The sequence below is a fragment of the Manduca sexta genome, chromosome 18, assembly GCF_014839805.1.
Source record: "Manduca sexta isolate Smith_Timp_Sample1 chromosome 18, JHU_Msex_v1.0, whole genome shotgun sequence".
Classification (NCBI taxonomy): Eukaryota; Metazoa; Arthropoda; class Insecta; order Lepidoptera; family Sphingidae; genus Manduca; species Manduca sexta.
In genome coordinates, this window is record NC_051132.1 from 9,610,092 (window position 1) to 9,634,347 (window position 24,256).

The window sequence follows — 24,256 nt, forward strand, 5'->3', positions numbered from 1 at the left end:
TACACACGGCCAAAATTGGTTGCACTATATGCACCTCTGGTTAAACCTTCAGGATAAAAGCCGTGAGTGTGTCAAAGGATTCCCAACGACACAAATCTTACTCCGTCTCAAATATATTGGTAGCTAAGTTCTTAAATCATTCCCATCGAACATCGAGGCATATGGCGACGCACGGCGAAAGCGATATAAATCGGCCCAAACATGACCAAGACCTCTCTGCCAAGACTGCACGACTTGATTCACAGGTATTGTTCCAATTAGTGCTTATAACAAGACTGAAAAACGTTTTTTTCATCTTAATAATTATTTTAATAATAATGTCCGACTTAATTTCTGACAATATAAACATTTATATGTTTGCGATGAACATAGAACAAGTCCAAATAAAAATTTAGCACACAAAAAAAAAGAATATTTAAACAGCATAATTAATAGCTAATCTTGATAACGACTCAATACCTCTCAGGAAATGTTGGTGCAGATATTTGCACATTACTTTGTTTGTTTGGTGTCGCGTGTTCGTGATGTGTTGTCGATAGCACGAATGAGTCATGACATTTCAGAGTATCTGGGTGTTAAGCGTGTGGGGATTTTAAGTATCATTGTTAGTGAAGGTTACCACTTAGCTTATTTAAGCTGCGATATCCTTATTATAGAACAGAAAGATTCTTTCTGTTCCAAATACGTTTCAGTTTTTTCTACAAGCTTAACTTTGTGTGCTAAACTATAATTATGTCCAGTAATTAATTCAAATACGAGTATAGATTATAAAATATAATACAATTTACGTATCCATGGTTAAATTTACCTACAGCACTATCGGAAATAAAACCTTTGAAAAATTACCGTACAAAAATTTCCTTTGTAGCAATAAAATCCGGAGCAAAATTAACCGGTTTACAAAGCGGAATGTTCGTTTTACCCCCTCCCTTACGAACCACCCTAGTGGGGGGGGGAGGCCGGGCGGTGGGTTGCGGGGCGTGGAGGGGCGAGACACGCCCTCAGAGGGAGTACACCTACACAAGAATGCCGCCAGCTCTACCCGCTGTATTCTGATAAAATCAATAAAAATTAATCTGACTATTATAAAGCTCAGGATCCGATGCAAACTTACAACATATAAAATAAATTATGAATTTTTACAAAAACCTTAAATAATATGAGTGTTTTAGTTGTCGAAAAAAAGGCCTTATTCTTGTTGATTAATAAATCATCAACGAAATTACAAATATGTAAGGACATACTATGACACAAAACTCTCCACCGCATCTGTCAGTTTGTCTAAATGCGAAAAAAATACAAAACCTACTGAACGAATTTCAGTGAAATTTTGTATAGAGATAGTTTGACGCGCTGGGAGAAACATACGCTACTTTTATGCCGGAAAACTATATAGTGAGACTTTCATACCGGAAAAACTTTCAGACGAGAGAAACCGTGAGCAAAAGCTTGTATATCAATAACATAAACTAAACGCAGTACAATTCCAAAATCTTCATATAGTTAGCTGTTACTGCGCAATTTATCCAAGTATTCTTTGTTTACGTTCTATTTTTAATATGTAATTTCACTTCATGCCAAAATTACATAAAGTCGATAGAGACGCAGTTGGTGCATCCGTAGGACAAACTTCTTCAGTTTATAATATTAGACTAGCTTTTCACAAACTTCGGTCCCGGGCATCCACATGTCGCTTTCAAATCGAAAAATACGAAGCTAGGAATGGTATTAGAACTCCGCATTTCCTAACCTAAATACCTACGTTGCCACCTTTAATCAATACATAATTATTTTGAAAATAACTATAAAATATAAAGCTTTCTATAAAATATGAGCTTTGACAAATGTCATTTAAAATATAAAATAAAGCTCCTTGAAAACACTCGACTTTTCTGTAAAAGCTTCTCTTTGAAACGATTTACAAATCTACGTTAATGCTAATAGATTGTTTCATCACATTTTATTATCAGACGAAAGCTTTTTGCGAGAGAGCTTTGTACAGATAAATAATCTTATCTCTTTTCATTTAAGTGAGCATAGTGTAATTTTACATACAGAGGCAAATTAAATATTCTGAAGAAAAGAAAAAAAACATATTGCATAACAATTAATAATGAGTATTGTATTTAAGCTTTTAAATCCTATTTGTATATAATATGGACAACCAGGGCCGCAAGTGGATTAACAATTGAAGTTAATTAACGATCTCAACGATAAGCGGCGATAGCCTAGTTGGGTGTGGAACGGACTGCCAAGACCAATGTCTGCAGGTTCAAATTACAAGGGCACACACCTCTGACTTTTCTAAAATCATGTGTGTATTCTTTGTGAATTTATCGTTCGCTTTAACGGTGAAGAAAAACATCGTGAGGAAACCTGCACATTTGAGAAGTTCTCTATAGGAATTTAAGGCCTAATCTCTCTCAGTAGTAGAGGAGGCCCGTGCTCAGCAGTGGGCAGGTATATAATACAGGGCTGATATTATTATTATTATAACTATCTCAACAGCTTCTTACAAACATCCGTTTTGCTGGTGGTAGGATATATTTTATATCCGCCCGGGTGGCGTCCACCGTACACAAGGTGTTAAAACCCGCCATAGTGGCCCACGTAAGTAAAGTGAAGTGAAGTTTCGAGATCAGCCTGTGTATATCCGGTTCCAATTGACCGGCATAATTGTGTCTGCCGAGGAGTTATCATCTCTCGTCAGTCGATATTTTATTGGACCTCACTTCACTTACCATCAGGTGAAGTTGAGACACATTGCTGTAGCCATATAAAAAATAACATAATTGTGAAGGAATCACAAATCATAATTCTAAAAGAATCTTGAATTCCTCGCTGGTCTTCAAGGGTATGATTAACAATGTGTTTGATTGTCTGTTAACTTTATAACAAGTATTTACCTAGTAATATTTTTATCTCAACGTCGTCACGTCGGCGACTGAACCCAGGATCAGGGAGATGAACATACTTCTTAAAATTAAGTTAGAGGACAAACACATCCTCTTTTGTTACTTTTACGGTTCCGTACATCATAAGGAATCCTTACAAGATCGCTTTGTTTGTACGCCTGTCTGTTTTTCAAAAGCCTTTTCTCAGAAACGCAAAGAGGTACCCAGTTCAAATTTATATCTAATACTCGGATCTAAGAATCAGTTGTGAAAACATCAATCTTGTAAGTGTATACGGTCAAAGGACATAACTGATTATGTCGAATATTTTCGGATGTTTTGTGATTTCACGAGAGTCCTTTTACTTCCAATTGACCTTTAATCATGAAATTGAACAAAAGCAACACACGTAAAGGAAAGTATTTGAAAACTAACCTTCAGTATTATCTATCTAACAGCAATTTTAATTAGGCACCGACTCCAAATTTGGTATCCAATATCCAAATTCCACCTGTTATGTGAAATTATTTTTTGGTTTTGAGTGGTTTTTGAAGGCGGTTTAATTTTTTGTTAAAATTATTTTTATTTTTTGCTTTTTAGTGTTAGTAAAAAATAGACCGTCTCGATGGCGTAGTTGTGTTTCACTCACAATACGACATATCGCGCTGAAGAGTTACACCTCTGAGTACCCCTGAAAAGGGGAAAAGGTGTGATGCTATATATATGTATGTAACAAGTAGACTCAAGCAAACCTAACGCAAAAACACAACCGATATATTTCGCTCACAGTAAAACTATCGCGCTGTGGTGTTACGCCTCTGGTTACCCCTAAAAAAGGGGAAAAGGTGTGATGTTATATATATATATGTGTATAGCATCATACCTTTTCCCTTTTTATATCTCAGAAGTAGAGTAAACTAAACCCAACGCAAAAACGCAACTGATATGTTTCACACGCAGTACAACTATCGCACTGAAATCTTAGGCCTCTGCCTACCACTGCAAAAGGAAAAATGTGTTATACTGGATATATAAGTGTGTAAGAAGTACACTCAATCAAACTCAATGTAAAAACATAACTAAAAAGTCACAAGAAAGCTAAATTCGCGATTTCGTTTTCTTGGACGACATAATTATTCTAGCTTTTTTAGTTTTAAAACCGAACTAGTGAAGCGATTTTGAAAAAAAGTGTATGGGACCAATCTGGAGAGATATTCTTTCAAACAAAAAAGAATTTTCCAAATCGGTTCATAAATGAGCGAGTTCTGAGGTAACAAACATACAAAAAAAATCACGTCGAATTGATAACCCCCTCCTTTTTTTGAAGTCGGTTAAAAAGCGTATCAAATTCTGTCCATCGTTTGAGAACTACGATGGTACAGACAGACATACAGATACACAGACGCACCTTCAAATTATAACACATCTCTTTTCGCGTTGGGAGGAAAAAAAAAATTACCTGAACAGAATTGAGACATTATTAAGCGGAAAACCTCTGTTCAAAGTTAATCTATATGGAAGGTATACTGCAGTGATTCACGCTGACAATAAACAAGTTTGCACAAAACCACTAGCCGTGACAACGAACGTTGGTTCTCAATATACGATACATAATATGTAAGTATTTTTTTATTATATTATGAAATATTCATGTATACATATACATATATCGATGTTATGTAAGCTATGAATTGTTTTGCTATATCGATAAAAAATGAGTTCCGTTAAGCCAACATTTACCAACTCACGTTTTCCAAAAATAAGTTATTATATTTAACACGTAATTAATCCAAATGTTACTTTACTATTTAGCAAAACTGGCCAAGATCTTTAAATTTTACATGAATGTATAGTAATTGGTATTGGCATAAGTCAGTTCAAATAATATCGCATTAATATCTTCAAATAATATCGCATCTCACAAATCTACAAATTCAAAAACCGAACTCTTGACAGATCTAATTTTGCAATAAAATTATGATCTATCGTTCTATATATATTCGTCTTATCATTCAGTTGTCGCCATTAGCGGTTGTCGCAGGCACATTATATAATCTACTCAATAATTTTTATCTTGCTTTACTGAAAATCTACTTTTTCGTAGCAATGCGTATATTTTTATGCAGTAGATAAGCTTTATAAATACCAAATTATTTATATTGTAGTTTGGTTGCGTACAATATTTATAATAAATAAGCTTCAAAACATCTAAGATTTATTGTTAGAAAATGTAGTACTTCTTTATTAACCCTGACAGAAAAAGAGGGGGTGTCTGTATGTCGGTGGCATCGTAACACCCAAACGAATGCACCAATTTTCATACGTTTTTTCTTTGTTTGAAAGCTGATGTGATCGTGATGATTCTTAGCTATAATTTAGGAGTTTATAGATCGAGGGATGAAAATACTTCTTTAGCAGTGTCCCGATGCTACGATGTTTGTTTAAAAATATTAATTAGTACTTATAATATTCTTATAGGGCAAAGAAACACAATTTATTCTTTACTTTTTAGAGGTTTTTGTGTCGAAGGTTATTTACTCCAGTCTTATAAAATGTCAACTTTTTTTGTACATTTACTGGCTCTATTTTCTTTAAACAAAGGAATCATTGCCTAGCTGGATCCAAAATGAACTCTGTAAATATTAGTTAGTATAACAGTTCAATAACATTGGCATTTATATGTTTCCTAAAGGAATCCTAAAATCGCCATGTAATGTCGATGAAGGAACTAAGTATTCAAATATATAAGTACCTACATATCAAGGTTTAGTGTTGTGGCAAGAGTGCCGAATATATTTTATACTTAATCGAGTAATATAATATTTTGAATGTTCGTGAAGATTACAAGACTGAGGCGGCTACCAAGCTCGCATTTATTTATTATAAGCTGATAACAGAGAGTTTTCGTAAATTCATTTTCTTACCTTAGTTTAGCTTACACCTGCCTAGAAAGGATCTCCAATGTGTGATGGTAAACGTTCTGGAATATGGATGACACAATCTCGAGAGTGGAAATACAAGTTCAGAAACTGAAAGTCGCAATTTTTTTAAATTGCGAGTGATGAAACGTAATTGAAAAAAAATACAGGTCGAACTGACAACCTCCTTTTTTAGTCGGTTAAAATTATTTTTCACATTTACAATACCTCTTTTATACTTACTACACACAGGCCCAAAAGGCATTCCAACATCTACCTATATCGAATCACCTTGTCCCGTCACTACCTTGTTCAGCACATAGGAGTTACATAACCCGGGCGTCCGCTAGCTCGGATCAATACCGGATGTTTTGTCTCTGTTACTCCTACACCCGACTCTCTCTACAACGCTCTGAATATTCTAGAACGTATCTACGTCAAACGGGATACATTGTGAAGTAAATTTAATTATGAAATGTATATGCACACCTAAAGCTTAATTGCATTAGCACACTATATGAAAAAGAGTACGCAAATGTAAACTAACAGACGAGATTTTATAATACATTCTTGTCTTCATGTCGATGTATATATTGAAATTGTTAAAGCAAAAACCACTTGACCAATCTATAACATATTTAAATTGCTAAATGTAAATGTAAGTTTTATTAAAATTAAGTAATTTCGTAAAAGGTCTTTATACAAAATAACGCACTCCCAATGTTAACGTGCGGCAATTAATGTTCGTAGACAACGATAATTGCTTGCTATCAAACTGATCTTTGTTTATTTCATGGACATGAGAAAAATAAACTGAGCGTCAAAAAGTCCTCGCTTTAAAAGATAATATAGCAAGTGGCTCTTGGCTGCGCCTATCATTCCTCAGTTATTCAATTGTTCAGTTAAAATTTTCTTTGGCATACTGCAGTCTGTATTCTGTTGCTCAATGCGACAAATACGGGTTTTCAACATCGCTGTGCCTGTGACTTGCGAGCCATAATTATAATTTGACTGAACCATATTGTAAACGTACATAGTTGGCAGACTGAATTGAATAAGTAGGTTCGTACAAAGAGGCAGTCGCTACATTCAGTCTTTTTTTATGATTTCATTTTTAAATACCGTTTTTAATTCATATTCTACTAGTAGGTACTATTATACACTGTTTATACTCAAACTGCCAATCGAATTGTATAGTATCGTAGGGGCATATTATTACAAAAAAATCTTTTTCTTTTTTTTTCTATATATGTAATATAATGGGGGTAATAAAATGTATACCTATTCACCATTACAGTAACTCAGTCCTAAAAGAAAACCATAAATTCGAATTAGTTTAATAATGGAATTCTTACGGCCTAGTAAAATTGCTCCTCACCTGTGACAATAAACATAAACACGTAAATTCTGCACCATGTAAGTAGGTATTGGAAATATCTTGAAAGCATTTTGATTGTCACTGAATTAAGGCAAGAACGTGCAAATGGTAATGCAAATTTTGCTTACTTTTTTTTATACATACCTAATTAGAATAATTTTTAAACATAATTTCAATTTAAAATATAGAACAATGGAATTACTAAACGTTCTTTTATTTAAATCATTCCGTAGTATTGTAATGCTCTTTGATTTAAATCGGTACACTTCTTTTTTAGATATATTGTCGCTGTTTTTAACAATAATTGATTTAAAAATTGCTTAATTTATTAGTCGTTATCCAATGGCCAAAATTCGACCAAGTTATTAAATATATTTACATACATTTCATTTTATGTTTCTGCACGTCTTCTGTATATAAACAATAATCATCCCTAATCTCATAGTCCTCCGCACGTACAATGTGCTTAAAGAGGCATACGTACAACAATTTCTCTTCACGTAATAATAAATAGATGTTTGACATTCCGATTATGTTTGACATCCACTAAGAGATATACTTGTATATTATAAACATTATTAATCACTTCTCAGTTTGATCATAAATTTTAACTATTAACAAATAAGTATACATATGTGTTAAACGCATGATAATGTGTGTAATGGTTCTATGTCCATGTATTTTTCCTAAAAAAACGTTTAAAGTTTTTGATTTATGTATTAATATATAGATATCATGTAACGTAACCATCTTTTTAGTATCTAAATATTTTTTTTTAAATACTTGTTGAGTACCTAGCTGAGTAGTAGTGAACTTTTTAATATTTTTTCTTAGCAAAACAGTTTTTTTGTCCTTGTTTTACATTAATTACTATATTGATTTTGTCGCGAAATGCATTTAAGTCAAACGACTGAAAAAATATTCAGAAAAAAAAGTAATTCCGCCTTTGAAATGAAATTTTCAGCCCTAGAAACATTATCTACAATAGTTTAGCCATATTATGTAGTTACCTACCTCCTACACAAAGATCTCCAGAAATTACGGCTGAAATGAAATACGTCAGTAATCATTTAATCCTACAGATGGCGAGAATGAAAATAATAGCCGTCATAATAGGCGTACTGGGGGTGGTACCGTACGCTCTAGCCACCGACCAATCAGAAATTTTCCTCCCCAAAGAAGAGCCAATCACGTCGCAGGAAAATGACGCTGGACAAAGACGGGTAGCAACCCCGAGGTGGTTCTACAGCTGAAGTACGATAGAGGAGGGCTGAATAAGATATATTTGGCTCAGTTCAGACAAGACGCGAAGGTTTGGAAACCGGCGGTGGCGGCGGGAACGAATCTCTGCGCGGACCTGTGTCACGCAGGTTTTTTGTGCTGTTTTATTTGTTTTCCTTTGCGTTGTGTTTTAAAAAGTAGCGCCATAGCGCCTTTTTCATTTTACGGAATTTTATTTTAAGTTATTTTGTGAATGTGCTTTGTTAAGGTAAGTACTTTTATATTTTTTTTAAAATACTGTTATATTATATGAAAAAATAAAGGTATTATGTTCAACTCGCTAGAAACTTTAAAAAAGCAATCTTTATTGTAAATTTTGGACCTCCTTTTACTTTGTACCTATATAATAATATCAACCCTGTATTATATACTGTCCCACTACTAGGCACGGGTCTCCTCTACTACTAAGAGGTTACCAATGTAGATAATTATTTAAATTAAAGTAACATTGGCGGTGCAATATAAATTTACACAAGATATATGAATTTTTAATATATTTTATTTAGAAAAATCTACGTAGACCTAGTTTTTATTTTTTATTCGTTGCGGTTTATTATTTAATGTGCATCCAATCAATAATTTCTACTAATTGATACATACTTTATTTCGGATGAACCCGTAAACGTATCATTATATTATGGTTTATATATAGGTAGGCCTACAGTCGTTGCTTACATTGAAAATGTTTATTTGATACTCATAGATATAAAACCAATGGCAGTAGGTACCGAAATTATTTTCTTTTTTAGGTTTATTTATGTTTGTTTCTATGTTTTTTTATATATTATGGAAAAACTACGAACATTTTCATAAAAGCTGCATAAAAAGTAAATAATAATTTAGTATCTATCTGTGGACTGTAACCTCTATTGAATCAACCTATACCTATAGTTACACTCTGTGGTCTCGGGTTCAAATCCCGGGTCAGGGAAAGTGATATTGTATTTTTCTACTCTATTAGCCCAGAGTCTGAAATTTGTTCACGATATGGCGGTAGGCTCGTTATCAATCAGATACTGAGTCAGAACACGCAAGTGAATAATGGGTGCCTTACTTGAATTTCCCACCTTGGGAAACTGATGATGGACTGACCCGATGCCAGTGTTGTTGAATTGCCCAGATTGGGAAACTGATTCACTGCAACGCGTCTGATAATATAAGTATACACTAGCCGCCAACATAAAGCGATACCGCCAATAGTTTCTCTCTTGCGTACACACTGTTTATGAGAACTTTCAAAATCCTACAAGAAATCATTTTAACTCAAGGTCTTGGCGGCGAGGCATGCGGTTCGTCTTGCACTCAGATGATCCCCATCGGTCTGCAGAATGCTTTAGAAGATACAAACCGTACAGATGTATTGTATGGACAACCAAGGGTCTCCGTGTGCCCGTCTCTTTGTGGCAACTATCTAGGTATGCAAAACATAGCGGTTAAACTGTATTTGTAGCTTTTAATATCCCCCAAAAATTTGCAGATCTGTCTGTAACATAGCCTTATTCTCATCTCAAAATACTTAAAGACTTTGTCCTGACTTTGATATATTACTTAATACTCAGAGACTTTATTCTGAACTTCCTACACAACTTTATACGTTAGAGACTATATCCTTTGTTACACAGCTTACATAGAGGCTGTATTCTGAATTTGCTACACGACTCTATACTCAGAGACTTTATTCTTTGTTACACAACTCTATACTCAAAAACTATTCTGACTTCGTTTTACAACTCCATTTTCAGAGACTTTATCCTGACCTTGTTACATAGCACTATACTCAGAGACTTTATCCCGACCAGGTGAGCCACTGTGCAACTGCAAAGAGAGCGAGGAGGAGGAACATGACGTGGACTGGGCCGCGATCTGTGCAGCGTTCTGTGTCGACGGATATACTCTTGGAGGTGGGTCTTCTACCGAACCCTAATACTTTCCTCTCTCCTTAATACTATGAGAGCTATAATTCATCTTTGATTAACTATATTATGTACATACTGTAATTGAAGTTCTGTATGTAAATAACTTTAAATTCTTTAACTCTACATTTTGTTTTACTTTACAACGCATAATATTGTAGTAATTTGCAGTGTAGTAGTCCGATATATAATTATGCTCCTCACGAAAATTTATAAACCTCTTCTTAAGTTACTAACCTTAAGAGTTTTATGAGCTTCGATGTATAGCATATGCTTTCAATATGTTTTTCAAACACTAAACCATCGAATGATACTGCAATGCATGTGAGGAGCAATTTATCAAGTTTAACATTGTCAAACAGCGTTTACATCAGACGCGAATGGTCCATATAATCCGATTCCTGCCGGCTTCCTGTTATGTAGAATTTATATAGAATCTAATTATCATCTGTTTGATTTGTAGATCGTACTTATGCATATTAGTAACTATATATTGTGTTGGGTTGTCTTTCGGAAAATTTCACCTTTCGCCACTGGTTTACAAAGCATTTTTTGTCGTCAGGATGCCCGTTGTGCAACTCACCGGCGACGTCCAATCCCGTCGCGTACCAGGCGTCGCGAGTGCTCAACACGTCCGAGGGATGGCAAGCGTGGTGCAACGTGCAGTGCCGTCACGGACACGGCGGCGCCGCGTGCAACTGTGACAGGTCACCGTTTAGCGCATAACGTTCACAGCACCGTATTCCCGTTCCAAATTTAAATCGATAATTTAAAAAAAGAATTATTCATTTAAATCTTCATATGCCGATAACTTTTTTTATGTTTATTATAATGGTTTTGCATTGCAATTTGACGGAATTTATAAGAATAGGTTTTTGTAACGTCTTTTAAGTTTGAAACATTTGCTATAAAATTTTATTTCGTATTATTTAGTATTTATGTATTACGGTATTTCCTTATTGGCCCATTGCAATTAATTTACAAATACTTAATACCGATCTCTCATGCTCTATTGAATAAACTTAGGAATTATAGGTACCCATTAAAACACGACATGTATAATAAATCTAAATATAAAATTGACACTGTTATATATGTTATAATATTACTTGCATATTAATTAAGTTAAATGGATAGAATTCATTTAAATATTTCTTAGATAATAAGGTAAAATGCATGGCTTAGTAATAGATATATAAAATACGCGTAGTTATTAATAATAATAATAAATAACTTATCACTGTTGCATATCCTTGCTTGCAAAATCAATATGTAATAATTTTGTGAAAACATGCGTAGGTATATTTAACTTTTGAACGCCGCGGTGTATCGCACAGAAATTAACTATAAAATTCCAGTATTATTTATTCCTTTAGTATATACTAGTCTTTCGATTTTTTTAAAAAATCCCCAAATCTAATTAAAAATGTAGAACTACGATATGAATATTAGAGTTAAATATTTTTAATAATTATACTACACTGTACATTAATATTAAAATACTGTGTGTATGACAATATTAACCATAATTATATGTAGTGGTGAACGACACCTTACTTAAGTAAATTTACATTTCTTTTAATTACACAAAATAATCATTTATTTAAAATTGTAAAAGCATTTATTAAATTTTATTTTCAATTTATTTTTTTTATGTTGTTTTATTTTTATTTTATCCTATTCTGTTGGAGCCTACCAGTCAATTATTAATTTCGACTCCCTAAATTTTTCAATTTGGATAATTCATATTATTAAATGTTAGCAAAGACGTAGAGTCGTTGTGTAGTATAGAAAGTAAGCAATTGTAGTCTTAATATCTGAAAATATACTCAAATTGTTTCTGGCAACCTATTAATGAACAAGATTGCAATATTCATTCATTAACCCGATTCCTGTCGGGTTCCCTTTATATAGAATTTCTGTAGTCTAATTATCATTCTCGATTTGCAAAACCTCATTTAGGCATATAGTATCTATATGTTGTGTCGGGTTCCTTTTCAGAAAACACCTTTAGCCACTTAAATATGGTTATATTTGTGCAATTCGAAGCATGAAAATCATTTTTGTTTTATTTATTTACGGTTGAATAGTCATACTACATCCCTGAATACTTATAATTATAAAATAAGTTACTTTTTAAATTATGCTACATTACCTATATAAATATCTGTATGATATTCACTAGTCACTAGGCTATGTTTGGAATTAATAGGTCTATAATTTTAATACCTTTTCATAAGTTTAACGTATTTAACTCGTATCTCGCGGTAGCATCGGAAACTGCTAGAAAATGTACAATAAAAAATATTTTATGCAAATATAAAATAATTAATAAGTAGTCTATGAACTTGATCATAATGCCGCTTATGTAGAATAATTGCTATTGCTACTGAACAATATCAAACTAACTATCAAACCATCAAGGAAGATCTCAGGAAACGTTTAGAAACATTCCAGAGGTGAACTTATAGTCGTCTTGTCGATATCTTGGACTCAAAAGGTTACTAATGAGGAAATCCTACATCCAGTAGGTCGAAACCCAAACTTTTGATACCTAGTTTTATACTAACACATGACAAGTACAAGCTCCTTCAACTCATAATAATAGGAAAAGTAATGGGCAAAAGAAAAACCGGTCGAAGGAAGAAATCGTGATTACAGAACATCCGCGGATGGATAAAAGAAGTTATGCTGAACTGACTGCAAATCTTCACTAGTTAAAAACACACTACAAGAAGAAGAATATTATAAATACGAAATAAGACCGGTATTCTCAAAAGGTCAATTGGCTAATGCTCGATGCCTATATTGCTTTAACAGCAACACATTTCAATATAAACACAAACCAAAAATAGACATTAATTATAATTAATATTAAAATACAATTATAATCGCATAAACAAAATATAACAAAAAAGAAATAATGTAAAAATAAATTATACTAGTCATTGACAATGCAAAGTTGCGAGTAGTGAACTTGCACACAATGAGATGAACGCGCCATGTGACGTTCTATTTTAGGGCCTGTTTCCAATTTCTGAATAGATGCTACTCCTGACATAAACTATAAGCTGACCATATACAAAAGTAACACCTTAATCTACGCTCGCAATTCAATTGAGTACTATCTAAATTAGCTGTTTAATACAATAACTGTGGAATAAAATTTACTTGAGCTAGTGAAAAAGGCCTTAGATATGCATTTAAACAGAATAAATCGCAAGTAGCTGCGTCCATTTTGTGTATAGTACTCTATGTAAAGATAAAATCTATTACCTTTTCTGATGCTCTGCTGTTGAACTTTGATGCGACAAACTTGTAAATCACCAAATAAGACAAAAATAGTAATCCTGAATCTTCTATATATAAATCGTTAATTAAAGCGCCTTAAATACTCCATTGTCATTTGAAGCTGTAAGAATATATTAGAGTTGACATTCAAAATATACATTAAGACTATGTTACCCAGTTTTCACAGCTGACTGAGTTGAACTAGATTACACAGAGGTGGCCTTGGAGGGGGGAAGGGGGAGCGAACCGGACTTGAAATTGAAGACCTTATTTGGGTTTCGATCCTTGTCCTACAAATTTGTTTTTTACCCTTGGCCGAGTCTAGAGCCGACTCAGCCTACAACTGACAGTGTGAAAAAGGCCTCGCGACGATCCGCCGGCTGGAGTCATGCGTTGTCTACGTCTGCCACCGAGATTATAAACCTAATCACTTTCGTGTACTTACCTTTCTTATCTTATTATACTTAATATTAATGTTATCATAAACTATTAAAAGAATACTTTTAAAATTTGTATATCATTGAGTTTAAAAAACATTTCCTATAGGAAGTTTGATTTTACATAAAGTATATTAAATAGCTTACACTTCCGCTTTACTTTCTCAGTATATTATTTTTGATCATACTCTTCACACACTACGACACGTGACTGTCGCCTCTACATCGCCTACGTTTCTAATTACTGTTGTTCGACAAAGCCCTTCATACATTTCATAGAGTAAGTAAATGACGGTGCATTTCTGCAATATATATTATCATACTTATCAAAAACAAACACTTAAGATTTATTAACTAGGAAAAATACACGTTACTCTACATGGAAAGGAAAAAATAGTAGATCCAATGACGTTTTACAAAACATCTTAGAGTAGAGCCACGTAATAGTTTTCTCTTCAGCATTATGTTTAATGTTGAGTTCTGCTCACTCAAAGGCCTTTATCAATGTCTGAATTTTTGAACGCTAGGGTGGGGGTGATCCAATTCACATTCCTTTAGTTATGATGTAAGATTCGGGAACGCATCCACCATTTCACAGGCATTGTTACCATTCTTAAGGTTAACAATCACTTATAATCAAATGACGCATCGACCACATTTTCATTTGCCACCTTTCCGATATATTAAACGTATTTATTGCCGCTTCTAATTATTCATAATGCTGCTTGCTCTACATTGACTAATTAAAATCATTCAGAAGTGTCGTCACGCAGATTGTCCAGCGCAAGCTGCGGAGAATAATACGCTGAGTTATTGGACTAACGCCACAATGTCACACGTCGATTTTCTACGATTGAAGGCAATTAAAAAATATACCTATATTGTAGCAGTTTATAAAAGTTGTCTAAAAGATAAAAGAATATCCTCGTACTTCCTCTAATTTGCGTATTGAAAATAGTTATATAATAATGTGTATTTAAATAAAATAAAGTAGGAATAAAAAAAGGGAACGCGTTGAATTAGCTTTTATGCATGTGTGCAATGTGAGTAAGGAAAATGCTTTTGAACAAAGGCTTGAATATAACAAGCTGTTTGATCTCGCACAATCATACTAAGGTGTGGATATTTTACTTAGTTGCTTATTGCTATTGACGTTATAACCGCCTCCAGAGAAGTGAATGGAACGTATTTTAAGAATCCTAGTTATAGATTATGAGATAGTGACATTAATGCTAAAAATGTCATTGCATGAATGAATGATAAAATCTAATACGCGAATGGAACTGCTGGTAAATGCTTGAGTGAATGATTTGAATGATTGATAAATTGTAAGTTAATTATGAATGTAAATAACAGCACGTGTATTATGTGCAATATTAGACGTAATTAATTATAATACAACCAAGAAATATCACGAAGAACAATATCACAAAAGTCTTCCATTAGTTAAGGGTAGTGTACATAATTAAAAATCTATAGCTATATAATTATATATTGTAAAATATATTTATAACTCTAGAGTATACAGCATAAAATAGCTCTTTCTGATTGATTTCGAAGATTTATCGGAGGCGATTAAGTTATAATATCAATGACTTACACTATCATACAGGATTCACCATCTGTAATTGTCGATATATTCAAAACAGGTAAAACTCATCAGGTTTTATTTACACTGTCTAATAAACGCACAATAACAACTACGAGCATACCAAAAATTCGATTTATCGTTTGATACAATTAAAGTTAGGTATACAACCTTCGAAATATGATGTGGGAATCTATTGTGTCATCCACAATTATTAATTTTATAATTGCATGACCACCTACCCAATTATTAAATTATATATTACTATTATATTATTATTAGCGAGGCTTTCTTTAAGAAGTAGTCTTCATATGACTTCCGATTCTCCAAATTTCTCTTTCGAAATTTGAATAATTCACCACCCGCGTCGTTTCCACGGATTGGCGAAACTTGTAACATCATAAACTCCTTTGTTTACTGTTAGATTGCAGGAAGTATTACTTATAGGTAAAGTTAAATGATTGGATAAAAACACCACTCTTACTTTCCAGTTATTAAATTTATAAATTATTTTGTCTAATATATATTCATATTCATATTCATGGATTCTATCACAGTGGAATCCATGAGGTCTGAGAATCTAACCTTAGGTCATGACAGGTAAAATTTATGCGCGAAGCTATCGATTCTAAAAACAAATGTTTTACAGTTACATAGTATAAAAATTTGTGCCTGATATCTCGGGTGATCACTTTATATCTTTATATCATTATATGTTTAATATACAAATCGTTGCTACATTATTACAAAGGTCTATATTGTATTTGTACCATTGAATTATAAATGTCACACAATTCTAAGTCTTTTTCAGGGAAAATTTCTGCTAGTCCCAAAACATCAATAAAGCGAGAAACATGAATAATTATCTTGTCTAATTTTTACCAACATTAAATTTTTTAACAAAGTTTTGCAACTTAAGTAAAATTAACAATAATAGTTGTAATAGTGAGCAGGAAAAAGTCTTTATAAGATCTACACATCGGTTTGCATATATTATTAACATTGTAGATATTTAGCATTAATTTAAAATTTAATTGTTTAAATATTTGAATTAAAAGTCACTGTCATGGTTGTATAATTATTGTATTAAGCATATACATTATTTTAAGATATATAAATATAATATATGTATTAATCAAAATATATCTATTAATAAAATTTTAAATCAGAATCGGTGAACATTAAATTGAAGCATCAACTAACCTATCCGCCTCTTGTATTTTTGACAAGTTGTTTTTTTTTTTCTTTTTATTGGTAATACATATAGTATATCCCTACTTAAATACCAAAGTACCTAAAATGTATCTAAAAATATACTAAAGTAAGTAGAAGTAAAACTTGTTTAGTATTTTAAAGTATTAAGTATAAATAAATCGTTTCCATATCGTCTCTAATTTTAAGCTATGGTTATTGTAGGATAAGTGACATTATTGGAGTATAAAACCCGATCACTATCTGATATTGTAATAATTTTAAGTAGATATCGGTAATTGGTTAGAGTAGATTTATGTAATCTGTAGTGTTTAATTAATGTGATCTGTAAAATATGTATTTGTCTACTACTCGAACTATGCTAAATGAGTTGTAGGTATATTGTATTAACTTATATCTATTTTAGAATATTACTTCTTTATTATATATAAATCACGGCTCAAAACGTAGCGCCAAAATATGTCTTCGAACCCGAACTCGTCATAGATGTTTGATAGATTTTCATTTTTTTACAATTATATGCAAGTAATTGTAAAACCATGAGTAATTTAATTGCTTCCTATCATTAGGTCCATTTGGTGCCCATAGTTATCTAATTCAGATATGGAGCGTAGCCAAGATGTCTTTCCACAGTCGTTAACGATAACATTATGTATCAGAATGACATATTTTAGCGATACACTTATTGTTAGGATGTCTTCCCATAGATTTCATCTGTATCCTATTAGCGTTAACGATTGCAAAAGGCATTTTGGCTACAGTCCATATGCGCATTTAGACTTGATTGACATTCCCAGAACAATTTCTTCTCTGCACCAACTTCCAAACAGGTTACATGGTTGAACACGTTTTTAAAATACCTACACTTTTATGATGATTGGTTTGAAACTTGTTCCACGTATCTGGGAATACCAAGATTGTAGCATATTATAATGTATCGGAGGCCTTACTTTCACTTAACTGAACTTTCTTAATTTTTGTTACTATCGATCATTAAGACATACAAAATCTCTCGCTAGTCAACATTTTACCATGCAGGGCCCTTATTCTGTATGATAGTGTAAACGCGTAACGCGGCCGTGTCATGTTATCTTCGAGAAATGTGTGTGGAATGGTATTCTGTAAGCCGAATTTATATAGTCCTAGACATGATGCGTTGTGTTACGTGCTTGTTACACACTGTCAAAATAACGTGCGGGATAGAGAATAAGGCCGCAGGAGCCTTATTGTGGCAGTGAAAACTCATAACGCGGCCATGTTACGTTATCTTCGTGAGGTTAACGCGGAGTGGTATTCTGTATGCCAGTTTCTTTTGTTTTAATCGCGACGCGATGTGTTACGTGCTAGTTACGCACTGTAAAAAATGTATGGCATGGGATGAGAATAAGGCCCCAATATGATCAAACAAAATATAACCACAGGTCTTTATCAGCAGGTAATAGATGACAAAACCAAAATAACAAGTAACAACCGTCATCCGTTGAAGCATTTCGGGTTACTGGCCGAAAATTTTATACTCTCGGGTAAAATACTTTCAACTCATACGTTGACAAGCAATATTAAAAACGGATATACTTAATATTTCTTGAGGATTAGGTCGTAAATACATAGTAGTTAAGCATATTATTATAAAACTTCTGTGTATTTGTGAATTAGTAGTTACGTATGTAGCTTTTAAGATAGAGCCAAAATTAATCTACAATAAATAGGTAGTAAAAAGTCTGTACTTACTAGCAAAACAATGTTAACGTTGATTCATTTGCAATGTCTGTGAATGCTTGTATATTATTTTCTAGTTGTTAATGTTAATGTTGTACGTGTACTCAACTATTTAAATAAATTATGTGGTATCTTCAGCTGTTTTAATCACCATTATATCTCAATTTATTATATTCCAAAAGATTTTTTTACCTGTCAACAGATTAGCGATGAAGATATTTAAAAGGGGCTTCATAAACTAGGTACGAGAAAAATGTTTTTTAAACTTGTTAACAAGATAATTAATTTAATTTCAAACCGCATAATAGTATTTCCTCACAACTATTTACTTAGGTATCCTTACATTATTTGAGAAAAACGTCAGCGGGTACCTGCCAGGTATAAGATTTGTTCATGTCGTAATGAAGTCAATGCCACTCTATCGCAAATGCGGTTCGAAGGACCACATGTTACTTATTACACGGGTGTTAGAGAAGCACGATAAATACAGAGAAAATTATAATATATTTTAACGGAATAACGCGGCAGGTGAATGTGACACTCGCATTGTTCGTGGCAGATAACTAACGCCGGTAGATTACAAAAAATAAAAATCTAACCGGCTCAATGAAATCACGCACACACCGGCTCCCACGACACTCCTTACGTGTAGTTAACAGTAGGTATCTGTTCACGAGAGAAGACGATCTGTAGCAGTCGGTTGATATTACAATATTTCTCAAAACAAATATACGTTCCGAAATAGTTGTTACGAAATTGTCTGCCTCGTCCGTTTTTTTGTCTTGGTATATTCATTCTATACATTATTTGATAGAACAAATGTAAATAAAAGACAGACGAGACAGAAAATATCGTAACAATATTCGGTAATGTACATTTATTCTGAGAAATACTCAAATCTTGCTAGTTTATTAGCTATCTACTATACCCAAAAAGATTGTACTAAATATAATTTGTAGAGCGTTGTATACCTCAGCGGCTTAGTTGTAGTGCGCGCAGTACGACTACCGCGATGCCATCTCAGGTTCGAATCCCAGGTTGGGCAGTGATATTAGGTTTTTTACTCAATAAAATATTCATCAATATTTATATCAATATCTAAGCTGATAGTTTCGTATAGTTTTGCTTTTCTTAGTATTTAGGCCATAGTTTATTGAGCAAGTAGGTGCATTAGCTGCGTCCCGGCTTACCCCTTTAAAGGAGAAAAAGGCGTGTGAGTCTGTGTGAAGCGTAGAGTATTTGGGCCAGTTGTGAGACAAAAAATACGTCGTATTTTTTTGTACATATTTATTATGATCTGTAAAGTACGTAGCTAAAACAACTATATTATAGTCGATTGTTTATATAATAAAGGACTCCTGCGCGTCGACACGTTGACACAACGCCAGCAAACAATTCAAATCAAGCATCAAAACTGAAACTATAAATTCAATCAACCGCCTTAGATTCACTCCATCCTCTCTTTTTACTCCCCATTATACTCTCTGTCCAATCTTTGACTGTCTCCAAATCTTTCAACTTCTTCGGCTTGCCTGTCTTTGGATTGATAGGCAGTTTCCCTTGCGGCGTTATGACATTCTTAGCTAAGGTAGTACCATGTTTCCGTTTAAGATGCTTGTTACAATTAGACCAGTTAGCAAAAATACATATCACAGATTTCACAGGCGTATGGTCTCGCACCTGTGTGCTGGTTTCATGAGTCTTTAAAACATTTCGATGTTTAAAAGACTTCTCGCAATACTGACAATGGTACGGCATTTCGTCTGTGTGGGTCACCGCATGACTTTTCAAATGCTCTTTAAGCCTAAAGCATTTATGACACACTTCGCAGCGAAACGGTCGTTCGTTGTAATGAGTTTTACGTGTTTCTTCAGCCTCGTTAGAGTTAGGAAGGTCTTTTTGCAAATCTTGCAGACCTCGGGATCAGGGTTCTCGTGTATTATGATGTGGGCTGATAGGGTTGACTTTGTCAAGAAGGTTTTACCACATCTGTCACAGGTGTAGTCTCTGTTCCTGTCCGAGTGCCGTTTCATATGCAACCTTAGTGACTTCAGACTTTTTGTTCGCTTTCCGCAAAAATTGCAAATTAAATCTTCTTCTGTGATTACTTTTTCTATCTTTTTGATGCTTTTAGATTTCCTTGTTTTGTATGTAATTTTTATATCCTCTTTGACGGTTGATATGTGCTCGCAAAGGTCTCGTTGGCTTTGAAACAGCTCACCACAGGAATTGCAATTAATGGAATCAACTGTATGCTGTTTCAAATGTGTTTCGTCAGTAAGAGGAATGTCACAGTACGGGCAGTAATACCTGAGTATAGAATATGTTTTCATTAGTAAAATATTTAAATAATGTTTTTAAATTATATAAATAATATTCAGAATCAGCCTATTGAATTATAGAAATAATATTTAAAATTAGCCTACTTTTTTTTATAAGGGCACTGCAAAGAGATTCCACTGCACTTGATGGTAAATGGAATAGGGTCGAATAGAATGTCGACTGACGACAGATTACCCCTCAAAAGACCGACAGTTGGAACCGGATATTCACAGGCTGATCCCGGAACGCGACACACTTATGTGGGCCACTATGGCGGGTTTTAACACGTAGTGTACAGTGATCACTATCCGGGCGGATATAAAATATATCCTATCACCAGCAAACATTGTATGTAAAGTAACATATGTCATAAATAATTACAATAAAGTTTTATTATTATCATTTACTACTATCACCAGGTGCTCTAAAACTCTATTAAACTTACCTAAGATTCTCTCTGTGCATTCTGACATGGTCAACAAATTGTACAAAATTTGTTAAACTAATATCACAATCGGTACATTTCATCCCAAAGCATTTTCCATGGACTAGCCTTGAATGGTACCGTAGAGCTTCCTTGCTCAACGTTATCATATCACAATACTTACAAGCCCACTTATAAGAGCTCCATGATTCTTTACACTGATTTTCTAAGGATAAACGAGTTTCAGCTAGGGTAACTTTTCCATTTTGGTATTTATTTTGGTGGTGTAAAAGTAATTCTGGACTTTCAAATATGTCTCCACAATATTTACACATTGGATGGTCTATGGCACTGTGGGTATGACCATTTTCTAGCTTTACATTGCACTGTTCGCAATAATTCCTGGAACAGAATTAAATAATTTGAATAGGAGTATTTCTTGAAAACCCAAAAACATGTTTGCTTTTACAGCGGATAAGTCTAATAAATATTATTTTAAATAACTAATTACGTACACATTTACACCCATTATTTTTAAAGTACAACTTAATAATTCTAGCTATAAATAAATATAAGTACACTTTATTATCTACCAAATAATTACTTACAACATCTCACTATTATGTGTCTGTATGTGTTTGATAAATAGTTCATACTCATCAACCCTCTCTAAACAGTCAGCACATTGCCAGCTGCAGCAAACTCCATGATCAGCTATACAATGGCTACGGACACTGGATAAAGAACTGAATCTCAAGTGACAATGTCCACACAGCCAAAAGTATAAATCCCATGGAGAAGGTTGAAATTTTAAAGTTTGCTTATTACTTTTATCTGAAATATATTATATACTGTAACCATTGGTAATAATGGTAATAATAAAAATCAGTATCATATAAGAAAATGTTCACTCATGTATCAACATAATACATATATTTTTTTTGATGAAATATGACCTTACCATCTAATCTAGAAAGACTATCTCCTAGGACTACACTACTATCATCAGCAAAATTATCAGAATTATTGTCACTATCCATTGGGCGTTCATTTGAAAATATATTGCTTAAAACATTTTGAGAATTCCTAGCTTTTACTATGAAGGAGTAGAATCTATTTAGTGTGCTTAAACATATATTACAAATGATTGCAGGCAACAATTTGTCAGTCAAATCCACAAAATCAATTTTCATTGTAATTATTTTCTCTAATATTTCGTGACGCGAAGGTTTGCTAAAGTGAATAACTTCTTGCGCAGCCTTTAGCTCAGCACAGAATCGGCAATAAAACGCAGGCATTTTAGTAAATTAATTTTAAGAATTGTTCTAATAGCGTTGTGTCTGTTAGTGCAGTGCGATATTCGGTTTCCCATTCCTCATTGTATTGTAATACACTAGAATTTCGATTAATGTCCTTTCGTGTTCTGAGATTTAATGATTTATAATTTCAAAAATATATACGAATAGTATTATCTAAAACACTGTAAAGATAGAACCATAATCTGTCCATGAATTCATTTTAATGGTACTTTGCAAATTGCAGAATGTATTTATTTATTAATATTATCTTGCATTCAATTGATCAACACTGTCAACCTTCAAAAACAATTTTATGATTTTCTTTAAATATAAAATGCTCGTTCAGTAGTATTATAAATGCGCTTTGAAAATGTTCTTTGAAAAACACTGTCAACCAGACTGTCAATAAAGCTAGGCCGCTGAAGTAGACTGTCAATCAGTGGATGGTGTTTTTTTTTTCTTTAAAGTGACTACAGTAATATTATTCGAATTACATAATGTTAACCGAGAAAGGCAGGCCCTCAGAATAAGAACAAACAGGCCATATTCCATATAATAATCATCACACTACGACCAATAGGAGCGGAGCATAGAGTAAGTAATATACTACGTAAGAAGAGGCGGCACTTAGTACATTGAATTTGAGCTCACGCACACATACGTGAGCCCAGTAGAATTACATTTTGTACCAACATTACGCAGAAAAAATGATACGCAAGGCTGCCAACTTACTATAAATCTGCTCGTTTCTAGGAACGTTCCTTATTTAATCGATATTATCGATAATTTTGTATCGACAGCTTTATATCGATAAAAATTGCTGACCATAAATCTTACACTGGTATAAATTATGATTGAATTTAGAATATTAAAAATAAAACGTCCACAATTTTTAATTCCCTTTATTTAATTAGAAAATACACAATATTATCACGTGAATTTCTTATGTATAAATTGTATAATGTTTAGGTCTCCTACTTAAAAATTCATAACACTCCAGTTTTCCGTTATTTATTTCCAATTTTATATGGAAATTGAAAAATTTTATACCTTACCGATATGATCTTTTTCCGTCTAATCAACAATTACTATGATACAATTATTGCAAGGGCAAATTCATAGATTTCACACGTGCCTTTTTTGATTAGGTTACTAAGCATAGAATTGAAACTCCATAATCTAGAGTATTCTCTTCAACGACTACCTGAGGTTGTAAATTTGAATTAAATATACATCACTTTTATGTAATGTTTTAAATCATAATATAAATTTTCTGTTACCGGTGTAGATCAAGTGGATACTTAGCCATAAATATGTTTGACTTTGGGTACTTTTGTATGCCACAAACCTCACATTTTTATACACATTAATTCTTTTCCCCATTCTCGCACACAAAATCAATAAACTACACAAATGTAAACAGAATTAGAGTCAATATCTCGGAATAATAAGAATCACTATCTCGTAACACACACTACACAAATTCCTTCAAGAAGAAATATACACGAAACGGAAAAGCTGGCTCAACTCAACGTATTCGGCATAAAACATAACTTATTATTGAACATAATCGCAATAATA

At 33.2% G+C, this 24,256-nt stretch overlaps 2 protein-coding genes across 2 annotated transcripts; one reads left to right on the plus strand and one right to left on the minus strand.

Annotated features, from left to right (window-relative positions):
• The first annotated feature begins 4,449 nt into the window (after window positions 1–4,449).
• On the plus strand, window positions 4,450–12,034 carry LOC115439752. The gene is given in 6 exon segments (XM_037440280.1): window positions 4,450–4,504; window positions 8,269–8,414; window positions 8,417–8,560; window positions 9,740–9,886; window positions 10,271–10,372; window positions 10,947–12,034. Coding segments are annotated over 5 exon segments (699 nt in total). The 5' UTR covers window positions 4,450–4,504; window positions 8,269–8,272; the 3' UTR covers window positions 11,111–12,034.
• An 8,025-nt stretch (window positions 12,035–20,059) lies between these two features.
• Window positions 20,060–23,169, minus strand: LOC119189655 (zinc finger protein 354A-like). Its single transcript, XM_037439928.1, has 5 exons — window positions 22,339–23,169; window positions 21,986–22,211; window positions 21,399–21,779; window positions 20,494–20,941; window positions 20,060–20,245 (listed from the first exon to the last, which is right to left on the minus strand). The coding sequence occupies exons 1-5, from the start codon at window positions 22,673–22,675 to the stop codon at window positions 20,060–20,062; spliced, it is 1,578 nt and encodes a 525-aa protein (XP_037295825.1). The 5' UTR covers window positions 22,676–23,169.
• Between the last annotated feature and the right edge of the window lie 1,087 nt (window positions 23,170–24,256).